The sequence below is a fragment of the Lactuca serriola genome, chromosome 6, assembly GCF_051521515.1.
Source record: "Lactuca serriola cultivar US96UC23 chromosome 6, Lser_US96UC23_V15, whole genome shotgun sequence".
NCBI classification, from domain to species: domain Eukaryota; kingdom Viridiplantae; phylum Streptophyta; class Magnoliopsida; order Asterales; family Asteraceae; genus Lactuca; species Lactuca serriola.
The window spans coordinates 34,516,255-34,539,965 of NC_136413.1; the positions used below are offsets into that span (position 1 = coordinate 34,516,255).

The window sequence follows — 23,711 nt, forward strand, 5'->3', positions numbered from 1 at the left end:
TCATCATGAAGCAAAAACTGAACCTGAAGCGGATGATGCTCCGGGAATGGAATCACAACCGGAATGGGTTTTATCAATGATATGCTCATTCCATTTGAACAATTAGAGTCTTAATTTTTGGAATTTGCGAAGAATCAGCATGTAGTTATGGTTGATAGACTTGAGTGCTTTCTACTATCAGTTTGTATTTGGATATTCCCCTTACATCTCAATCTGGGTATGAATTCACAGGTAAGTAAGCATGTTTAATTTTGATGTTTTTTTAATAGGTTTGGCCTTGAAATTGTAGTAATCTGGTAGATATAATCATGTTGATTGACAGCTTCATTGTCTGCATAGTGAGGGGATTTTTTAGATTTGAAATTGAATAAAGCAATTTAATGTTAAATCTCATCTATCAGTGATCTAGTGATAGCAAATCAACACAATAATTACCTATCCAATTCATATTATGAAAATAAGAAGACATTTGAATATGAAATTTGGTTTGAACAAAATCAACAACATTGGAATCAGCATCTTACCCAAATCAACCAAATCAGAAAAGTTATTACTCCATCATATTAAACACAATAATATAGTATAAAGAGAAAGAAAACGTTCAACAACACCATCAAATTATTTTCTAAAAACAGAATTAAAATAGATGAAAGAATCGAGATTGGAAAAGGAAGGAACCAGGTGTCTCCTTTCTCTTTTATGTGTCTGTGTATGCTCCTGGTGTGTGTGATGCAATCAATATACATTTAGTCATTAGGGCCTGTTTGAAATTTACTTATAATTTTGAAGCTTTGTGTTACAGTTAGTTGAAATAAACACCCTAGACTACATGAGTTTGATAAATGTCATGAGAATGCAAATGTGAAATTGGAGTTTGTTGTTTTTGCAGGCGGATACAGATAAAGATGGGAGGTTATCATTGATAGAAATGATTGATAGAGCCATATGTATTTTATAGTTAGTCCATATGATAATCATGAACATATTCTGTTAGAATGCCCCGAATTAATATAATTATTGGTAAATGAATTCCAATTCTATCAGAATGGAATCACGAATTTCATACCCTAAATGTATATGAATTAAAACAACAATTTTTAAACTAATAATACACAAGTTTTAAAAGAAACATACTCTAAATCTTCCAATTTCAATGTAATCCTTTTATCAAGTTTTTGGGTTGCAGGTTCCAGTGGATAGCATTGAAAAACATTACTGATCACATCTATAATATACATTATGTAAGATGTTAGTATATAATTAGTGTTAGGATGGACAAATTATATACAAATATTATAAGAGGTAAAATGTGAAATCAACGTTGTGAACTTTACCAAAAGAAATGGTTGAAGGGATCGCCTTATCGATAAGATCTTGGAAGTTTGCAAAAGTGAAAGAATTCAATGGCCCATTAAAACCAATGCACTTGTTTACTCTAGTGGTATATTGAAAAAACTATTTGTTTTGAATGTCAACGAACTTCATGGCATCATCAACATATAAACCAAGTGTTGGCTTATGAATGTAAACATCAACATATTCTTCAAGTGCTTTTCCCAGTATCACATATGGTTTCTCCACAGTGCATTCAATTTTATTGCCCTTAAAAACGATTCAATAAATAACTAATAAACAACTATATGATTAACATAATAGTGTATAACAAATAATATGATAAGTTGAAATCATTAAATATGTTTAAAGCGATTAATTTTAAATACCTCTTCATCCATTAAAATCATTTTGATTTGTCGTGTCTCATGTGGTTTCGACCAAGTTGTTTGTTTCTAAAGCCGGATAATTCGGACCTTAATTGTGTAGTTGTCATTTGAGAGACTTAGATCATTAATCATTGTAATTTTTGTTGGATCCATGAGCTGTAAGATAAAAATAAAACATTGATTATATAATGGACAAAATTGAGAATGATAAGCAAATCAGATTTGAGAATAATAAGCAAAGTAATAAGGTGAACTTTACATATCTATATCCACATTAGATACACGAAAAAAGGTTAATTAATAGTTTAAACTTTACGAATTTTAAATGTTCTTTCGAGTATATGTCAAGAAATATAATACATTATATCATTAAAATTAATAATAATAATTAAAAAGGTATTAAAAAAATAACATCGTTTGAGTAAAAAAGGACGAAAATGTCATAATATATTTAGTGTGGGGACAAAAATGCCCCTTCCAAGAATGAAAGAGCGCATTATACTTGGATAACATAAAATATGTGTAACCCGATATTAACTCATTATTATTTATTTTCATGTTTAGATAATTGATTGTGTAAGAATACAATTAATATGAATAGAAAGCGAGAAGCTTTTAAGTTGCGGATTATCTATAGTTAGTGTTAGGACCAAAATGCCTGTTCCCATATTTTTCCTGTTCAATATTACAGTTACATAAAAAAACTTTTATTTTATGTTCAGAAATAACATAAACAAGTTGAAACTAATAAGTATATTCTAAAAGAACAATTTCATATGCAAACCGGAAGTGTTAATTGAATTCAAATGTTATATGTCTTTGCACCATTTTTCAGAATGAAATCTGTAGAAAGGAAAACTTTTCGGTTCAGAAAAAACAGAAACACTTTCATAATAAAAGGCCCAAAATGCCCCTTTTGATATTTCCCCTGTTCAAAATTACAGTTGCATCCACAAATAAGTCTCAATTGGTTTTCTTTGATGGAGATTATGTGGGAGTACTTAAACAACTGAAATGATTGTAGAAACTCTATTAATCATTATAGAAAATCTTGAAACAACTTCCCATTAAATGGTAAAAATTAAAATAATAATAATAAAAAAAGAAGGTATATGTGTTTGACTTACCTTATATTCATTATAAAATGTTTGTGGCTATCCTGTTAAGAAACATGGTCTCAAACATGGTAATGCGGGGGCAATATGGGAAAAGTAGTAAGAATCCGAGTAGAAAAGAGAAAAGACATAAGAATCAAGAAAAAACAGAAACTTTTCGGTTCAAAATTAATGTTGCATCCACAAATAAAGTCTCAATTGGTTTTCTTTGATGGAGATTATGTGGGAGTACTTAAACAACTGAAATGATTGTATAAACTCTATCAATCATTATAGAAAATCTTGAAACAACATCCCATTAAATGGTAAAAATTAAAATAATAATAATAAATAAAGAAGGTATATGTGTTTGACTTACCTTTTATTCATTATAAAATGTTTGTGGATATCCTGGTAAGAAACATGGTCTCAAACATGGTAATGCAGGGGCAATATGGGAAAAGTAGTAAGAATCCGAGGAGAAAAGAGAAAAGACATAAGAATCAAGAAAAAACAAAAACACTTTCATAATAAAAGGACCAAAATGCCCCTTTTGATATTTCCGCTGTTCAAATTTATAGCTGCATCCACAAATAAAGTCTCAACTGGTTTTCTTTGATGGAGATTATGTGGGAGTACTTAAACAACTGAAATGATAGCAGAAAGTCTATCAATCATTATAGAAAATCTTGAAACAATATCTCATTAAATGGTAAAAAATTTTAAAAAAAATTAATAAAAAGAAGGCATATATGCACGACTTACCTTTTATTCATTAAAAAATACAACGTATTGGCCTCTTTAATTTGACAGGTACCCTTTACTTTCCTCAAAGATCAGGTGAATTATCATATGGTTCAAAAGATTTGTAGCTGATAAAAATTAAAAGTAATGAATTGTGGTAAAAAAAAATTAGCACTGGGACATGCTTCCTGAAGAGACACGTTCTGTATGTGTGTTTTGAAAGTAATTAGTGGATAATCAGATGTAAAACCAATGTATAGTAGGATATACTTATTTTAGATTGAAGGCATAATATGTTCAATATTTCCAACAGAGAAATTAAGCAAACTTTATATTACTTTGTTTCCTTTCAGCTTCATTTTATGATTATATTTAGCTTTTTTTTCATATGCGGATCGCTACAACCGTCTAATACGGTTGTTTATTGACCGCACTTTCCTATGAGCAGGGGCAAAAAAGTCATACGTGTTTCACTTTTATTGTTTACAACACATTCATATAGAAGGCATAATATGTTGAATATTTCAAACAAAGAAATTGAGATTGGCATTACATCGAACAGTTGGTGGACATTATACAAATGACCTTGTTACACTGTGTTAAAAAAAAAAGATAATTGAAACTAAAAGGAAATGAGTCGTGCATATATAAATGGGCATAATACTAACCTTAAGTAGTTGTTGGGATGGTAATGCAGATTCTTCAAGACAGTTGATTTCTAGCGTGAAGAAGACGACTCGTGCATATATAAACGAAATTGAAAGGAAACGACTCATGATTGTATTATGTATATAGATGTAATTGAAAGAAATTTTTGGAAATTATTACCTGCTATAAGTAAAAGATGAACGATTACGCATGATTGGAGCGATTCTAAATAGATATCCAGTTAACATTCCATATAAGTACATAGTCATACACAGAAAATATTTGGTTAAATGGAACCGATATTATTTTGAAATCGAAGCCTTCAATCCACTGTGATTGAAGGCTAATCAGTTGGCAAACGTATATTTGTTGCTCTGTATATGGGCTTAATTTAGGAAACATAAACTTACATATGCACATAAGAATTGTCTGCATTACATGTGGCATTCTAATAAATTTAAATGTGGAATATCCTTATTCCAATAAAAGAATAGTTTTAATCTCCTTTTGACATGTGTCATTCTATTAGACATCCTAATTAATACATATTTTATTCATCTTTTGCCATGTGTCACCATATTAGGCTTCCTAATTAATGCATACCACTTGTCAATTTATTAATTCTCCATTTCAAATTTCAAATTTTAAATTTCTCACTCTAATTGAATTAAATTAATAACATTATAATAAAATTAAATAAAATTAATACAAACTGTACGTGATATAATATTTCATATATTTATTTAAATTAACGATTATAACTTTATATAACTAAAAAAATCTTTTAATTAATAATTTATTTATAATAATTAATTAATAATTTTTGAATTCTCATTAAGAAAGTTTAATTAATTTTGTAACCGTGGTTTCCACGGGTTATAAACTAGTTAGATAATTAAAAAATCAATAAAAAGCCATTTGTCAAAACGCATAAGAATTTGCCGAGTGTCAATAAGATGTTTATTTATTAAGGTAGATAGGCATAAAAAAATGAAGGAATAAAATTAAAATAAAAGTAATTTAATTTACAATAATAAATAGTTAAATATTATAGTTATAATGTTATACTATTTAATTCCATGCCCGTTATTATTAACTAGAGAGACTGTAACCAACTCTGGATAGGACTCGGCGCAGACACATAGAGGAGGAGAGATATGGCGTGTGCCTGTATGCGCCACTTGAGCGCCATCAGGACTCCGACGGTGGCTTCCGCCGGACCTCCAAAGGAAACCGCCAATTCAAGGGTTCTGATACTAGGAGGAACCGGTAGAGTCGGTGGCTCTACCGCCATCGCTCTCTCTAAGCTCTCCCCTGACCTCCGCATCACCATTGCTGGTCGTAACAGGTTTTGCTTCCATTTCCAACTAACAATCCCCAATTATTTATTAATTCTTCTTTTTCAATTTAACTCTCCTAAACAAAGCACGTTCATAGCAATTTCAACTGCAAGTAGAATCACACAATTTCTTCTCGTTTTGTTTGTGGTAGAATCGATTGAAGAAAAAATCCAATCGAATCAGTTAGCTGTATCTTCATATCTACCCCTTATAATCATAGCTTAGTAGTAAAGTAGCCATAGCTAGGCCAGGGTGCATTTATCAAATTGTATACTTGGTAATTCAGAAACTTCAAGTACCATTAACATAAAGGACACATGATGTTTTAACCTATTTTACTTCCAAACCCTATAGGCTTAATACTCATGTGTTTGTTTCATGACAGGGAAAAAGGTGCTAGTATGGTGACAACACTCGGGAAGAACGCCGAATTTGCTGAATTTGATATAAATGATGATAAATCACTGGAATCAGCTTTAAATGGTGCGTTAATTCTTCAAAAACATATGAAAAATTGCATTTTTTTTCTCCTACTTGATCTAAATCCTTGATGCATATTCTACCTTTGTAGATGTGGATCTTGTGGTACATGCTGCAGGCCCATTTCAACAGACAGAAGATTGCAGAGTCCTGGAAGCTGCAATTCGGGCCAAGGTGAGATCAAGGTAAAATCTAATTACAAGATTTCTTGATTTCTTTTAGAAATCTATCATATGATTAATCGTATGTAGAATTTAATTAAAGTTGACTAATAATAATCTTGATTAATTTTCAGACAGCTTATCTTGATGTGTGTGATGATACATATTATGCCTTACGTGCAAAAGCTTATAATAATGAAGCAATAGCTTCAAAAGTTCCAGCTATAACCACTGGTGGAATCTATCCAGGAGTCAGCAATTGTAATTTTACACACCATTTGATTGAATAATAATTAAAGAAGTTCATAAAACTTGAATTTGGTGATGAGGGGTATTTTCGTAATTTTGACAGTGATGGCAGCTGAGCTAGTTCGTGTTGCAAAAAGCGAAAATAAGGGTGAGCCTGAACGCCTAAGGTATTTCATTATTTATTGATGATAATTGATAATTGATAATTAAGTTATTTTGTTGTACACTTCCAATATTATATAACTTTTTTTTTTTTTTTCAGATTTTACTACTATACAGCAGGAACAGGTGGAGCTGGGCCCACAATATTAGCCACTAGTTTTTTACTTCTTGGAGAGGAGGTTATTGCCTTCAATAAAGGTCTGTTTAAAAGTTAAAACATTCTAATATTATACATTTTTTATGATGCTAATTAGTAATTAAATCATATAGGAGAAAAACTCAAATTAAGACCATATAGCGGAATGATGAGCATTGACTTTGGAAAAGGAATTGGGAAGAAAGACGTGTATCTCTTGTAAGTTTTATTTAATGCTTCAACTTTCAAGCTTCATCAATGGAGGCATGACGTAATTTTTGTAAATTTTTTTTTATAGGAATTTACCAGAGGTGACAAGTACCCATGAAACCCTAGGAATTCCAAGTGTGAGTGCTCGATTTGGAACTTCTCCATTTTTCTGGAATTGGGCTATGGATGCAATGACACGCTTTGTTCCTTCTGTAAGATTTCAATCTATTTTATTTTTCTAATAAATTCAAAACAAAAAAAAGAATTATATGTTTTGTTGTAATGTTTTTAGGAACTTTTAAGAGATAGAAGCAAAGTAGAAGAAATGGTTAAGTTATTTGATCCAGTGGTTCGCGTTATAGATGGATATGCTGGAGAGCGTGTCTCACTACGAGTATTATAACTTATTCTCAAATCTTTTATTTATTTTTTTTTTTTATTTTTTTATTTTTTTTTTATTTTTTTTTTTTTTTAAATTTATATTTTCGTAACCTAAATTTTAATTATTGTAACTTTATGAACAGGTTGATTTGGAGTGTTCTGATGGAAAGCATACGATTGGTGTTTTCAGTCATAAAAAATTATCTGTGTAATTCTTATATCCTTTAAATTTATTTATCTTTTTTGTGTGTGTGTGTGTGTATGAATTAGTTTGAGAATGAATGGTGTATGCAGATCAGTTGGAACTTCCATAGCTGCATTTGCTCTTGCTGTTCTTGAAGGTAGCACACAACCAGGTGTATGGTTTCCAGAAGAGGTATTTTTTTAAATGATTATTTATAATTAAAAAAAAATCATCAAAGTAAAACGCCTTAAATCTTAATGCATTTATTGTTTTTCTATATTTTCAATAGCCTCAAGGAATTGCCATTGAAGCTCGTGAACTTCTGCTTCAACGTGCTTCTCAAGGAACAATTAATTTCGTTATGCACAAGTATTATTATTATTTTTTTTTTTATTTTTTTTATTTTTTTTGTATTTGTTCAGTTTTATATAAAAAAATTAATTTTTTTTGGTTGTTTGTGTCTACAGGGCTCCATGGATGGTGGAAACAAATCCTAAGGAAGTCGGACTTGGAATATATGTGTAACAATAATAATTCAAACTACACAAACCAAAAACTTGTATGAGTTATAATTGTACAATATTTTTTTGATACATTAAATACATATTACTCAAACATTAAAAAAAACTCACTGTCACACACAAATATGCATTAGTGGTGGGACCCAGTTCGCGTAAATACAGCATTTTGGACATCTGTACCCATTCTTGATGACTTGCTTCTACTAAAGCTACGACCTTCATTTCTCATTTCTTCATCTTGATCATATTGTGACCTCTACAAAAACCAATAATGTAATCATAAATAAACTAAGTAAAAAAATCAAAACTATGAAATTGAATTATTATTATTATTATTTTACCTTGAGAGGGTTAGAAAGCACAGCATATGCTTCACCAATCATTTTAAAAAGCCTATCAACATCTTTATGTACACTTTCAGCTATCTCCTTCCATAGCCCATCATCTCCATCATCACTTCTAACAACTGATTGTGCAGCCTACATGATCATAAACCCTAATTTCACAATCCTGTTCAAATACTTTTCCTAAAATGTTTCAATTTTTCACACAAACCTTATCAGGATGATGTCTAAGTGCAGCTTTTCTATACGCCTTTTTAATATCCGATGCATTAGCATTTGATTCAGTTCCCCTACAAAGTGTTGAAAAAATAATTATATAACTTCACAAAATTTTTTTGTAAAATTTACATTGAGAAGAACTTACAATATGAGGTACATGTTTAACGGGATTCCCTTTCTAGATTCTTCTTCAACATTAGAAAGCCAAATCCGAGTTTGTTTTATCTCATTAACACCCTTTTCATCCACACGTGTAGTTAAAAGAGACACAAGTCTTTCTAGATCTATTGCCACCTGTCCATAGTCTCTAATCATCTCATGCAAGCTAGCTCGTCTAGATATTGCCTGTTTTACATCACCAGGGTTATAATCGTCTTTTTCCAAATACATTTTTTTTTTTTTTAAATATCAAACCTTGAGATAATTTGGATCAAGGGCTATAGCTAGGCTGCAATCTGCTATAGCATCAGTGATTTGACCTAAACCTCTGTATGCTGCAGATCTATTGCAAAAACAAACTGATGCAAATGAACGTGATTCAACACTGTGTGATAAAGCAGCAGTGTAATGTTCGATTGCTTCTGTGTGTTTTCCTGATTTATACGCTTCATTTCCAGCTTTCTGCATATGAATTATGATTCAAAACTTTAAAAAAATCAAAAACTGTCGGTGTTTTTTTTTTATTGTTTTTAAACCATACCTTGTAAGATAGAAGCTCACGTATTGTATCAGATAAAGGTATTATACAGCTTGAATTCTCTTGTTTTTTGATAAATTCTAGAGCATCATCTAGCTTTCCTAAATAGAAATATGATTTAACAATCAAGTTTGATGCTTCATCAGAAGTGATCTGTTCACACGTCTGAATCACCTCTTCATACCTCTGCAACTGCAAAATAAGACAACACTATTTGATATAACTTTGACCAAATTGACCATTAGGTTTAGTGATTTTAATATTTTAAATTTTTAATACAAACCATGAATAGGGTGTCTGCTTTCATCTGGAGCAATTTATCTGAACAAGTGCTTATCTGTAGAGCTTCATTCATGACTCTCAATGCAGATTCTAAGTCTTGAGAATCTTGTCTTTGGGAAAGATCGTTACATTGCTTAATACATTCAGACACTTTCTGATTAAGTAAAAACAGAAGATGTTAAAAACTTAAACATACACAGCTCAAGGGTGTTTTAGTAATTTCACTCACACTTCATATTACCTGTGCCTTTTCTAGACCTTCAGAGGCCTCTGCTATTACTTTCTTGTCATTTCCAGGTTGCAAGCACTTTGTATATTGCTGTTTTGCATTTTCAGTTTCTCCAATAGCAAGGTAACAACTGTATACAGATTATAGATATTACTATATTATTATGGAATGAAATTGTATAAGATTAATAGATAAGGTTAGTAAGGCTTACTGTGCAGCTCGAAGTTGGACCTTGAGAAAGTTAGGATCTATGGTGGAAGCCATTAAACAGTCTTGTAAAGCTTCTTTCATCTTTCCAAGAGAAACCCTAGTTGCTGAACGATTGCTATAGCATAACATCAAAGCCTTAAGACAGCTTCTAGATTTTTCATTTTCAGATACTGAATTTAACCCTTGTGTATAACAATCCTCTGCTTTAACCAGTTCGCCATTGTTGTAAGCTTGGTTTCCCCTGATTCAAATCATCGTCTTAGTTCTTTGAAACATCATAACATTGTTAACTGATTAATAAAAATGAAAATGTGTAGAATCTCACACCTCAATCGCCATTTCTCACAGGCGTCCTCTGCTATTTTGCTGGAAGATGAAGTAAAAGCTTGTTCATTTACTGGTTTTAAGTCGGCCCCTTTTTTGCTTAAGAAGTTAGACAAATCAACTTCTTGACCCTTTATACCTGATAATCTAGATAAATCAGCTAGTTTTTCATCATATGGAGGAATATTTAGTGGTAAGTATGCTTCAAATTCAAAGGCATCTGGATTTTCAGATGGATTTCTTCTGGTAAACCCATAATCTTCTTGAAGCCTTGAATGACCAACAATGGAGTTTTTTGACTTATCTTTCTTTTTCTTTGACCTTGTGTCTTTAACAGAATCCTTCTTTGCTTCGAATCTATTCATCCCAGAAAACAAGTTACTTCTCATGTCTGGTGTTCTGAATTCTACCTGTGGAGCCCCTATATCATCCAATTTGCTTGTAAAAGCAAACTCGCCCATTTTTTCCGATTGAACAAAATCGATGAACTGGCTTTCGTTTGTTGAATCATGTATCTTCAACTTGCTAACCTCGTTTGGCAGTTCATCGACTGAAGATTTGTCGACATCAGCTTTGTCCTGAGTTGGATTTGCATAACCTTTATCGGAATCGATCTTCATTTTCAACATATCATCGAGAATGACATTGGAAATCTCGCTAGAAACTCCCCTTTCCAGATTCCAATGTGAACAGGAATTGGAATTGTTTGCACCAAATAGGAACGTCTCCTTGGGATCATTTTCGAAACTCAAATTTCCTAAAACCGCTTCAGATGGGCTCGTAAATTGGTTAAACCCTAGAGGATTAGTAGACTTATGATTATGAGAAGATGCTTGATTTCTCACCTTCAAAAACCGTGTCGAAGCTGAACTAGTAGCAGCACCGGGCTTCCTGGCGGCCGTCAACGGGGGCGAACTAAACCCCAGAATGGGATTTGCTTCGTTGAAACTCGAGAATCCATTATTTGAGTTCGATGACGAAGAGTTCATGTTGTTCTAATGAAAACAAAATCGATCAAGCTTGATGGACTGGGTCGCTACTGAGACATACAATCAACAGAGTTTCTGTAGCTGGATTTGATCAGTGAACGGAATCCTCATTCGATAGTAGGTTGATTGGGGTTTGTTCTTTGATTGATCGGAAAGAATCTATCGGGCCATGGTTCATTCTATCCTTCACTGGTTTTCATGTTCAAATGATTCATGGGTGTCCCCATTTCAAAAAGCTTGCCTTCACGTTCACGAGGGTGAAATGTTCTCTTTTAGCCCCCGTAATTTTAACAGTTTACAAAAATGGACCCTCCGTTCAATTCAACACAACAAATATCTTTAAGACTATCTAAAATTGGATTTAACCTTTTGACCTTTGACTTTCTAACATCAATAAGACAAAATTAAAATTTCTTAAAGAGAAAGAAAAAAAATAAAGTCGGAGGTGGACTTTTTAAATTTTGTATAACTTAAAGAAAAATACATAATAATATATTTCATAAAATTATTACAAACAGAAATTATAAATAAATTTATAAAAAAAAACTAATAAAAGTTAAATACACCTTTATGTTTTGGAAGGGTGTGATATGGGGATGGTGAGCCATTGTACAATCTTCAATGAATTTTAACCATTTAATATCAGGATAAAAACAAAACAACGCTTATATTTTATATATTTTTACGGGCTTTTCAATAAAAAAAATCCAAAAAATATACAAGTGTTTCTATCATTATATTAACTTCATTTACTTTATATTTATACTAGCTTAAAACCCGTGGAACCCACAGGTGCTATTTCTATATTGAATTTAAAAATTAATTATTTAATAAAATAATATTTCAATATTCTTATAACTTACAAATTGTAATATTGAATATTTCAATAAATTTTTTTAATTTGTAAGTATTTAATTACAAAGTAAATGAGAAGTATTTAATTCGGAATGAAGATTTTGAAAACTCTTTTTTTTTTATGCATGATTCTTGTTGGACATATGCAGATGATGCATTACCAATGTGTGTAATGAAATTAACATAAAATACAACAATATGTAATTATAAAAAAATACAGTAATATGATGGATTAAGTGTGATTTGCTAAAATTGAATAAAACGACGTTACAAAAAAGTTGGCTACAAATTTCGAAAAACTTCCTTATAAACAACATTGGAAGTTTTCTTTGTGAGTTTGCCATCTTTATCTAAAATTAATAATTTTAATCCCTCTCTGCTCTGAACTCTAGATAAGGCAACATACAATTATCCATGTGAAAAAACTGGATCTTTCAGAAACAAACCAACCTTTGATAACGATTGTCCTTGACTTTTATTAATAGTCATTGCAAAACATACGGCCAAAGGAAGCTGTCTTCTTGTGAATTTGAAGGGAATCTTTTTTTTCTGATGGAGTTAAAGACATTCTTGGAATAAAAGTCCGATTTCTAATATTAGTTCAAGTTATTATACGTGCCTCAATAACACGTTTGCCCAATGATAACACCTGTAGTCTTGTGTCATTACATAAGCCGTTTTTTTATCAATATTTCTCAGTAACATTACTGGAACACCAATTTTTAAAACTAACTTATGATTTGGTAAACCGGATACTTTGAGACCATTTAATACATCAGGAGAGTATAGATTTGCATCAAATTGATCATGGAGAAATTCGGATTCACATATGCTGTCTGAACTTAAATATTCAATTTCATCTCCTGGAAACTTCTGTGGGTTCCACGGTTGTTATTTTTATAATCATTATATAGGCAAAAATAAAATAAAATATCAACAAAAAAATTATATCATAAATTTAACTGTAAGAAAACATAAAATAATGCGAAGTTTTATAAATTACATCAATGTATTTTCAAAGTAAATTGCTATAAGTTGTAAAATTGTTTTAATTAAAAAAATGACAATAATATAAATGACATTGTTGTTATTAGCCAAAATAAGTATAATTTTATTGAAAAAAATGAAAGGAGTAAAATATTCATTTACTTTCTATGTGTATACAAAAAAAAAGTAGTTTCATGGACAAAATAGAAAGAACATTGTACTTTCATAGGCGAAACAAAAAATAGTCTTGTAGTTTCACGGACAAACCAAAAATAACATTGTATTTTCTAAGGTTAAGCTGTTATTTGTAAACTGAAACTACAATTATGAAATTGTACTTAAAAAGTACAATGCTTAAATAAGAATAATGTGAAACTAAGACATTGACACTTGTTACTTTGACAAATACATAAGTTCATAAGTTGAACACACTATGCAAATAATCAAGTAAATGGTAAAAGAAGTAATTATAAACTATCAGTAATCAACCTAAAAGTATCATAAATTAAATCAAATATAGAAAGTACTATGTTGATGCTGTATTTAAACATATAAAAATATTTTTTAATATTCTTCCAAATTTTCCTTATTAGACATTATACTTTGAAAAATAACCCAAAACTTTGACTAATTTTGGAATTCACAATTATTGTATTTATTTAATTTTGAATATGTTTCTGAAATTTGTTTTTCATTTAATAGCATCATACTTCCTATTTATGTCATATTATGTGTATATTTGTTGTAAATAAAAAGTATGTCGGTATAAATTGACTAATTTTGGAACTCACAATGACATACTATATAAGTTTGCATAAATGGCCCCCTCAATTTCAAAGTTAAGATAATCAACCCTTTTTTTCTAAGAGGCATAAATGGTAGCCTAATTTTCATTTATAGCAACCTACTTTCATTTAATAGCATCATACTTTCTTTTAATGTAAAGTTATAGCATCATTCCATTTATGTTGTATAATAGCAACCTACTTTTCATTTAATAACACCCTACTTTTCATATAAATTAATTTTCTATAGTATAATGCATTGTTTAAAATTTCTACATATATTTTGTATTAATATTGCTATATTTTACTTAATACATAATTATCCTTTTATTGCAAATTAATTGCATGTAATTTTTTAAATTATCTATACTACAATTCCTATATATGTCATATTACTTTTCATTTTTTTTGTCTAATAGCAACCTAATTTTCATTTAATAGCACCCTACTTTTAATTTATTATAAATTTCTATATCGTAGAATGCTTTTTTTTTTATCAATCATATTAAATTTATACAAAACGATAGTTTTATAGGAAAAACATAGATACATTTGAATGGAAGGGTTAAACCATATTGAGATAATGAACAAACTGCACCAATGACTAAATCATTCTCAAAATGAAGCAAATAACTACACCATGAAATTTAAAAAGAAAAAAAGAAAAAAAAACATATTTAGCTAAAAGTGCATTGCTGTTATTAGCAAAAAAAAATTATATTGGTTCTTGGTCTATTTTTACCACTAATACACTAAAACATTGGCTTTATATAAATGATCATTTTACCCCAATCAGATGCAAAACAGAAAGTACATTGCTGTTATTAGCAAAAACAGTTAAATTATATTGGAAAAAATGAAAGAGGTAAAATGGTCATTTATTTCATAAAATTTTCCATTATTATAAAACGTAACAATATACATTCAATCTATATTTAATAGTGCATTGGTGCAACAAATAAATTAGAATGAAAGGATTAAACCATATTGAGATAATGAACAAACTGCACAAAGGGGCTAAATCATCCTCAAAATGAGGCGAACGCATAATTTGGCTAATACATACCATAAAAAGGAAAACGAAGATGCAGATCCCCTTAAAATTGTAATTCCATGGATGTCGCTGCAATAATAGATTCATTAAAACCTGAATACATAAAATGATACTTTACGGTCTTAATACTCCTTGAATGAGAAATCAGAAGAAAGCGAGAGAGTAGCAACAAAGAATTAGGATAATTAAAGCATCAAAGATGGATTAAATCATAATATCATTTCTTTCGATTTTCTTTCGACAAACTAAGGCAGCATTACATAGGAAAAATAACAGAAGAATAAGAAGGGAGAGAGAGAGAGAGAGAGAGTACCAACATTTAAGAAAACATCGATCATATGGTACTGATAAGAATTATATCTATGTGAAATATAATGTGAAGATTTAAACCAATTTCTTCCTTAGGATTTATCGCAATACACACTCAAGAAATGAAAATAAAAGCAAAAATTGAAAATACAAACCTTGGCATTTTCAGTTACTCCACCAATTGAAAAATGCCTGAAACATTGAGGAAGGCACATGTAGACATCCGAAACTGAAACAGATTGTCTTTTGTAGACCCATATTATTCACCTTCTAGCCATTTGGGAATCTCTAACAAAAACAAAATAAATTGTGTACCAAATATTTGCTTAAAACCATCAGACATGGCTTACAAGTAAGGTTGTTAAATGTCATCATTACAACTTCAACACATCCTCATATAACATATTACAAAGCTCTGCCCTCTCGTGTCTTCAAACCTTACACTAACTGCACACAATTTGGTTAGTTAACTACATCACAAATATGTTCATTAGTAAGTAAAATGACATTCTTTCCTCAAAGAGGATACCCCTGTCATCAGTTGTCTGTGAGCTCAATAATTTTTCAAATATTGAGCTGCTTAGGGCATTAAAAAAATTAAATACACGAACAAAAAAATGTTGAAATCAAGTACTTCATCATTTAGCTTATAGGAATTAAAATGTACCTCTGCAGCATCTTCAAGTGATTTATGATAAACTTCGTTGCCCAGGTCCTGCAACAGGAAATCAATAGTGCCAACACCAAACGGAATAGCATACATAAAGTGAAATCAGTTTTAGAAGTGAAACTTTCCTCATCAAAAGCTTTCTGGAAGTAACTATAAGCCGAATCAAAATAACCTTTAAATGAATCTTTATCATGATACAACATCGCATTATATAATCACCAACGTTCATGCACATCAAATAAAACCTAATTCAAATCACAAAGAAAAAACGTATGATTCTTAATGATTAATAAATTGAAAGCTTGAATTGATTAGAGCAATTCACCTGCTAGAACCCTAATTGCAATTTTCTTTCTTGCAGCCCTAATGGTTTGAATCTGCCCCTGTATTTAGCACGAGAGAGAGAGAGAGAGAGAGAGAGAGAGAGAGAGAGAGACTTCGCTTTGTGAATCTGGATTGATGCGAACAGCAAGGAGCGGAGGGGCAACCATCAGAGTCCGTTTCCATTTAACCCATTTGCAGCAAAATACAGTTGAATACTAAAAATCCGTAGATGGAGATATATGTGAAGAGCGAGATTTAGGGAATTGAATCTCACATTTGGTAAGCAGATAATTAAGAGATAATTAAGAATTTCAAAATTTTGACTGCACATTTCACGGGATCTGATTTTGAGATTGCTTTTCAATGGCATTTACGTAAATATAGATGAATAAATGAGCGGGAAAACTCGATTTTGGGGTCCTAGAGGGACACGTGGCAGAGTTCTACTTATTTATTAGAATTAGGATTTCGCCTATTTTGAATGGGGGTGATAATTCGACGATTCTTTTCTATTCATTCACGAATTTTAGAAACAAATTGGCAATGAGGCCTTTCTTTGTACTTAAGAGCGTAATTATGGTCTATTGGAGTGTTTAGGATTCCTTTTAAAATGATTTTTGATTTTTAATTTTTTAAAAAAAAACAAAATGTTTGATTAATAGAAAAGTTTATTTGAAAATGACTTTTTAAAAAAAAAAGTTTCTAAAAGTTACAAAAACCTGACTTTTTGCTTTGTTGTTTTACATGTAAAAGCTAAATGAAAAGTTATTTTGCTAACTTTTTATTAATCCAAATACATTTTAAATAATTTATTTTGCAAAAAATCATTTTATAAAAAGTCATTATTAAAAACGACTTTTAATGTTCAAAACTAATCTCAAACACCTCTTATATTGATAAACCATATATATATTTTAATTCTTTTGTAATAAATAAAATATTCAATTAGTTATCCCTTTTATCCCATCAGATCTCCCCCCCCCCTCCCACACACACACATCATTTGGTACCCTTTCCTTCACATTTCATCTTCACCTATATCGGAGGTCTGCAACCCTCATCTCCTTGTTTGGTGCATCTTCTTACTCCTTGCCTCCCTCGTCTTTTGTGGCCCTCAAAAAACCTTCCGTTTTGCCCTATAAAAATATAAGTATAATTGGAACTTCTATAGAAACACCCATCTCCGGTTGATTCCATTCGGGGATGAAGCTCTCTCCAAAAGGCCCTCCCACCACCGCCCCTCCGTAGGCTTCAAGAAACCCTCCTAACTCGGCTGACAGAAAGCACTAGATCAGAAGCCTTACTCGACCGATAGAAAGCACTAGATCGGAAGTCTTTTGCAAATCAAATCTTGAAACCTTTTAAACCCCATGGGCCAACAAATCGTATTTCGAAAGGCGGTTGTCGATTTTGCAGGCGACGACAAAGGGAGCGGTTTCAGGCGAGGGTTTGGGTGTGGGTTTAAGGTTTCTGAATTAGGCGTATGAAAAATGAAGGAGAGGGTATCGTGTGAGGGGGAGAGTAGCAAAGATTAAGAGAGTGGGTCAATTTACTATTTTATTTACTCATTACAAAAGGATTAAACATGATATTAAATACTGAGAAATTAAATATCCTCATACATTTAATTTCTCTAAATACTAACATCTACCATAATTACACTTAAATAATAATAAAGGGCACATTCATCTCTTCTTTTTAAAATTCATGGATGAATCAAATTTGGTAATGGAAATATCACTTCCCATTTATTTATTTTTTTGAGAGACAAACTATTATACTCCTAAGGTAATCCTAAACATCACCTATGTCTCCTAATGAGACTTGAACCTATGACCTCTCATTTGAAAGAATCACTCTTTACCGCTAGGCCAAAGACCTTTTGGTATCATTTCCCATTTAATGGTAAGGCGATTTCATTTTCATCGATCGTAATTTTGGGGTTCCATTCTTTCCCTTTCCTTTTTATTTATGTAAGTGGATTTTTTTTACATTGGTTAAAGACAAAATTACAAAAATGGGCCCTGTGGTTTGCCAAAAGTCACAAAGTCAGTATCTTCTAATTTTTTTATGCAAATGGTCCTTGTGGTTTGCAAAACTTGCAAAGTTGGGCCTTTTTTTACTAACATCGTTAGTAAAATGTCGTTAGGGACTGAATCTGTAACGGTATTTTCGTCTTTTCAAGTATAAAAGATTGAATTCATGACATTTGATAAACAATATGAACATTTTTGAAATTTCTTTGAAAAAGAAAATTAGATTGCTAGGGGGAGGGATCAAACTCATGACCTCCACCCTTCTATTTTGCCTATCAACTTAATCACTTGAGCTAAAGGTACAAGTATCATCGTTACTCCTACAGAAACACTCATCTCCGGTTGATTCCATATGGGGATGAAGCTCTCTCCAAAAGTCCCTCCCACCACCGCCCCTCTGTCGGCTTCAAGAAACCCTCCTAACCCGGCCGACAGATAGCACTAGATCGGAAGCCTTATTCGACGGATAGAAAGCACTAGATCGGAAGTCTTTTGCAACTCGAATCTTGAAACCTTTTATGTCACACCCCCGAACCAGACGGCGGAAACGTCCGGGGGCTGTCGTGACTCAGTTGAATACCATAACATTGAATATATATGAAACATAACAACATTCGTCACCATTCATCAACATAGTACAACCAGTAGTGTTTACATATCATACATTGTATAAACATTACATTCCCCCAAAAAATTAATTTGTTCAATTCATACAAAAATAAACTGCAACCGTCACTGGGTATGATTTCTCTTGATTCACTGGTTCCCTGAGAATACAAGTATTTTGAAAAACGTCAACATATGAAATGTTGGTGAGTTCATAAGTTGTATTTGAAAACAATGCTTCGTATCGTTTGAAAACCACCAGAAAATCCGATATTTTCTGAAAATAGTATAGTCAAAAAGGTGTGAAGATCCATAAGTATGCCTGTTTGTTTTCTATACTTGTAAAATATTGTTTATTGAAATCGTATGTATTCTGAATTTGTATGTATTGAAAACCCTAGGAAAACCCGATGTTTTCCTAATTCCTTGAATTCCATGAAATTACTTGAAACCATTGCAACGCATGAAGTTGTTATTCCAGACGACATTGGATCATTGATGAGCATGACTATCTGCCACAAACACGCGTTACACAAACGACTAGTCTATAGCAATACTAACGATCCCGAAGGCGTCGTCCGTACTAGTCACGCTATCCAACCGTCCTGTTGTCCCACATCCGAAGAGAAGGAGGACACGAAGGCCTCGACGACTCCATTAGCCGGTTGGGGATAAAAAGGTACGAGGGGTCCCAGACCCGCCTCGCAAAAAAAGGAAGACTTTACTAGTGACACTAAAGGACCCTTGGGGACCAGTAGTCTACAGCCATTGAAAGTCCGGTTACGTTGTGTCGGGTTGGTAAAACCCAACACTTCGTAAGATGAAGTCTTTGGGCCTTAAGATCAGGTCGTCGGGCTAGCTAGGCTCAACGAACAAGATTTTACACTTGTGGGGCCCAAAGATAGTGCGTAGACGTCTGTGCACATGTATAATGTATTCCGAATCGTTATTTGTATGAATCATAGTATTGTAGTATCATAGTATCGTTGTGTTTGTGGTTTCGGATTTTTATTGGTTCGAGACTGAACCAATTCGTTTGACAACGACTTTTGGTATTGTAGTGTATTGTATTTTGTTGATAGTAGTAGTACCATTATTTGATCATATTGCATGTATAGAATTAGTCTTGGAAATTTTCTGTTTTCAGCCCCTCCTCGTTTGTAAAATTTACCTTTTCAACCCTTTATTTAAAATATTCTCCGGTTTGGTATTTAAATCAATTTTCTTGACATTTTAACACCAAAAATTATTGAAATAAACATTTTCCAGCATATTTTCCATAGAAAACAGCTTAAGACCCTGAAAATGCAGTTTTCTTGGTTTTAATCCCTTCTTTTCGCAAATTTGACAATTTTGGCCCAAATGGGAAAATTTTTGCAACTTTGGTCCTTTTTAAATTTAAAAAGCATTTTAAACCTTTGAAAAGGATTTGGAACACTTATAGTCCACTGTTTTACAGAAAGTTACAGTTTTGGCCCTCCAAAACAGAAAAATTCGCATAATGGGCCTCATTGGGCCGAAATTTTCATTTTTAGCCCATTAAGCTTGAAATTCATGTTTTTAATCCTCTAATTAAGTGTAATTCCAGAAATAGTTTTATGGAAACTGTTTTGGCACACTTCATCCATCAGAATCTGTGAAATGTCAATTTGGGCCCTTATTTTTGTATTTTTCACATTTTAGGCCCAAAATTTGTGTTTTTAACCCAAAGAAAATTATTACTAAACCACTTAGCCATTTTTCTTGAAACACTTTGTGTTTAGAAATATATTTGAAGCTAAAATCATTTAACACAAGATATATCTCGGTTTTGATGGGTTTTATGGCTAGATCCAACATTAAAACACATAAAAGCATACATATAAGCATGGAAATCATACAAGGCATACAAACACATATAGATCTACACTTTCACTTGTATTCCCCCCCCCCCCCCACAAAACTCATAAAAACAGAAAATAGGGGGTATGAAGCTCACCTTGGTGTGGGGGCTCGGTTTTGCAAAGAAAATGGAAGGAAAATGAAGTGATTTTTGGCCTAAGCACCCTTTGGTGAAGATTCCGACCTCTAGGATGCAAGATCACAAATATGAATGAATTTAGAAGAGATTTTTAATGGAATAGAGGGAGTTAGATCATAAGTTAAACATTAACTTACCTTAGATGGTGATTTTTCTTGAAAGATCTCCTTGAAAGCTTCTTGAAATCTCGAATTTATGGGGAGGAAATGAGAGAGTTTTCTTGAATGTTCTTTGAGGGAATTTGTGAAATGTGTGTGTGTGTGTGTTTGAGATGTGGCCGAGAGTGAGAGAGAGGAGAGAATTGAGGTGATTTTGAAGTGATGCTTGCATGGGAAAAGGGAATATCTTGCATGGAGATCCTATGGACAATAGTGAGGTGGCATGTGAAAGTCAAACCTTTCTCTTGGGCTTGATTTTGGGCCGAAAATGTTGGAGGAAAAAGAGAATGTTTGGGCTTTAAATACTTAAGCCCAATTTTCATGGTTAAGTTGAGTGATTTTTGGTCCAAATAAATTTAAAGGTGATTTTTATGACTAGTTAGGGTCAAATTAGGTTAATTATGGTTCCTAGTCATTAATTTATTTCATTCTAGGCCCAATATGGTCCAAAATGTTGAAATAATTTAGTGTGGGTCCAATTAGAGCCCAATTAGGGTTCTAAGCCCTTGAGAGTCCAATTGGAAGCTTATTGGTCCACTTGGATCCAATAAGGAAGTTCTAGTCCAAAGTAGACTTAACAAGAACTTCTAGGGTTTTCCAATTGTTTGATGACTACTTGTGGTACTTGTATGATGTATTTGATTGAAGTTTTTGATTCATATTAACTTGAATGTATAGATTACATAGCTCAAAATTTTCAGTTGTGACATCATCCCCCCGTTAGAGGGAATTTCGTCCCGAAATTCTGTTTGAAAGCTAGATTTGAGAATGCTAGAATAGGTGAGGGTACTTTTGCTTCATTTGATCTTCGCGTTCCCACGTGAATTCTGGCCCACGCTTTGCGTTCCACCGTACCTTCACGATCGGGATGCGACTCTGCTTAGTACGCTTCACCTCCCTGTCCATGATTTCGATTGGCTCTTCGACGAACAGGAGATTCTCATTGATTCCGATTTCGTCAAGAGGAATGACGAGAGTTTCATCTGATAGGCACTTTTTCAGATTAGAGACGTGAAACACGGGGTGTACACCGTTTAACTCCGCGGGTAGTTGTAGTCTGTATGCTACTGGACCTATTCGGGCGACGATTTCGAAAGGTCCAATGTATCGCGGGTTCAGCTTTCCCCGTTTTCCGAAACGTATAACCCCTTTCCAGGGTGAGACCTTCAACAATACTCGATCACCGACCTGGATTTCTAAGGGCTTTCGCCGTTTATCAGCGTAGCTCTTTTGCCGGTCACGCGATGCCTGTAATCGAGCTTTGATCTGGACAATCTTTTCTGTGGTCTCGCGAATGATTTCCGGTCCTGTTATTGCCCTATCCGACGTATGTGTTCTTGCTAGCTGGGTGTCACCTACTTCAGCCCAACATAACGGTGATCTACATTTACGCCCGTACAGTGCTTCGAAAGGGGCCACCTTAATGCTCGAATGATAACTATTGTTATATGAAAACTCGATCAACGGTAGGTGGGTATCCCAAGACTTTCCGAAGTCTATCACACATGCACGAAGCATGTCTTCAAGCGTCTGAATGGTTCGTTCGCTTTGACCGTCCGTTTGTGGGTGATACGCAGTGCTCATATCAAGATGAGTTCCCATGGCCTTGTGGAGCGACTGCCAAAAGCGTGACGTGAACCTACTGTCCCTATCCGAGATGATAGATTTTGGCACTCCATGAAGTCTTACAATCTCTCGTAGGTACAAACGCGTCAGCCTCTCCATCTTGTAGGACTCTTTGATTGGCAGGAAATGGGCAGATTTCGTCAGTCGGTCGATTATTACCCATATGGTGTCCAATCCGTCCGACGTCTTGGGCAGCTTGGTCACGAAGTCCATAGAAATCCCCTCCCATTTCCACTCAGGGATTGCCGGTTGCTGTAACAATCCGGAAGGTTTCTGGTACTCCACTTTTACTTTGGCACACGTAAGGCACTTACTAACATAAGTTGCGATTTCCGCCTTCATGTTAGGCCACCAATAGTGTTGCTTAATGTCCAAATACATCTTGTCCGAACCAGGATGAATGGAGTATCGTGTCTTGTGGGCTTCCTTCATAACGATCTCCCTGAATCCTCCGATTTTTGGAACCCAAATACGGTTCATGAAGTAGTATACCCCATTCTCTTTGACTTCCAGGTTCTTCTCCATTCCGCGTAATGCCTCGCTAGTTCTATTTTCCGCTTTCATAGCCTCTGCCTGGACTGATGCAATTTGAGCGGCCAAATGAGACTGAATGGTTATCGAGTGCGTTTTCGTACGACGATTGGAGTACTCCTTCCGACTTAAGGCATCGGCTACTACGTTGGCCTTGCCTGGATGGTACTTGATCTCGCATTCGTAGTCGTTTAACAGCTCCACCCATCTTCGTTGTCTCATGTTCAGCTCCTTCTGATTCAAGATGTGCTGGAGGCTCTTGTGGTCTGTGAAGATGGTGCACTTTGTACTGTACAGGTAGTGCCTCCAAATTTTTAGGGCGAAGACCACGGCTCCCAGTTCTAGGTCATGGGTTGTGTAATTTACTTCGTGCGTCTTTAGTTGACGGGACGCATATGCTATCACTCTTCCACGTTGCATGAGAA

At 33.2% G+C, this 23,711-nt stretch overlaps 2 protein-coding genes and 2 long non-coding RNA genes across 6 annotated transcripts; 1 reads left to right on the forward strand and 3 right to left on the reverse strand.

The window, feature by feature from the left end:
• Positions 1-1,355: 1,355 nt before the first annotated feature.
• LOC145059357 (uncharacterized) lies at positions 1,356-4,508 on the reverse strand. Its single transcript, XR_013686747.1, has 3 exons — positions 4,228-4,508; positions 1,722-1,877; positions 1,356-1,602 (listed from the first exon to the last, which is right to left on the reverse strand). It is a non-coding gene; the product is annotated as an uncharacterized LOC145059357 (long non-coding RNA).
• A 791-nt stretch (positions 4,509-5,299) lies between these two features.
• On the forward strand, positions 5,300-8,137 carry LOC145057821 (Saccharopine dehydrogenase). Its single transcript, XM_079005725.1, has 13 exons — positions 5,300-5,555; positions 5,933-6,030; positions 6,119-6,201; positions 6,323-6,449; positions 6,541-6,604; positions 6,700-6,797; positions 6,870-6,954; positions 7,034-7,157; positions 7,238-7,339; positions 7,470-7,534; positions 7,621-7,702; positions 7,800-7,879; positions 7,978-8,137. Exons 1-13 carry the CDS (start codon positions 5,365-5,367, stop codon positions 8,033-8,035), a joined length of 1,257 nt encoding a protein of 418 aa, XP_078861851.1. The 5' UTR covers positions 5,300-5,364; the 3' UTR covers positions 8,036-8,137.
• LOC145057820 (uncharacterized) lies at positions 8,052-11,550 on the reverse strand. The gene is made up of 10 exons (XM_079005724.1): positions 10,340-11,550; positions 10,014-10,253; positions 9,815-9,932; positions 9,575-9,727; positions 9,295-9,483; positions 9,009-9,215; positions 8,740-8,939; positions 8,587-8,665; positions 8,373-8,510; positions 8,052-8,287 (listed from the first exon to the last, which is right to left on the reverse strand). The coding sequence occupies exons 1-10, from the start codon at positions 11,323-11,325 to the stop codon at positions 8,162-8,164; spliced, it is 2,436 nt and encodes an 811-aa protein (XP_078861850.1). The 5' UTR covers positions 11,326-11,550; the 3' UTR covers positions 8,052-8,161.
• A 3,365-nt stretch (positions 11,551-14,915) lies between these two features.
• Positions 14,916-16,658, reverse strand: LOC145058843 (uncharacterized). Of its 3 annotated transcripts, XR_013686540.1 has the most exons (5): positions 16,311-16,656; positions 16,158-16,230; positions 15,983-16,030; positions 15,471-15,762; positions 14,916-15,075 (listed from the first exon to the last, which is right to left on the reverse strand). It is a non-coding gene; the product is annotated as an uncharacterized LOC145058843 (long non-coding RNA). The 3 variants fall into 3 exon arrangements; XR_013686539.1 differs by having other exon boundaries at positions 14,916-15,099; positions 15,983-16,230; positions 16,311-16,658; XR_013686538.1 differs by having other exon boundaries at positions 15,983-16,230; positions 16,311-16,657.
• Positions 16,659-23,711: the final 7,053 nt, after the last annotated feature.

Coding starts and splice junctions, on each gene's coding strand:
- LOC145057821 (XM_079005725.1), top strand. CDS start 5,365: ATGGCGTGTGCCTGTATGCGCCACTTGAGCGCCATCAGGACTCCGACG. Junction 5,556..5,932: donor ACCATTGCTGGTCGTAACAG/GTTTTGCTTCCA, acceptor GTTTCATGACAG/GGAAAAAGGTGCTAGTATGG. Junction 7,535..7,620: donor AGTCATAAAAAATTATCTGT/GTAATTCTTATA, acceptor TGGTGTATGCAG/ATCAGTTGGAACTTCCATAG.
- LOC145057820 (XM_079005724.1), bottom strand. CDS start 11,325: ATGAACTCTTCGTCATCGAACTCAAATAATGGATTCTCGAGTTTCAAC. Junction 10,254..10,339: donor TGTGAGAAATGGCGATTGAG/GTGTGAGATTCT, acceptor GATTTGAATCAG/GGGAAACCAAGCTTACAACA. Junction 9,216..9,294: donor GTGAGCTTCTATCTTACAAG/GTATGGTTTAAA, acceptor ATTCATATGCAG/AAAGCTGGAAATGAAGCGTA.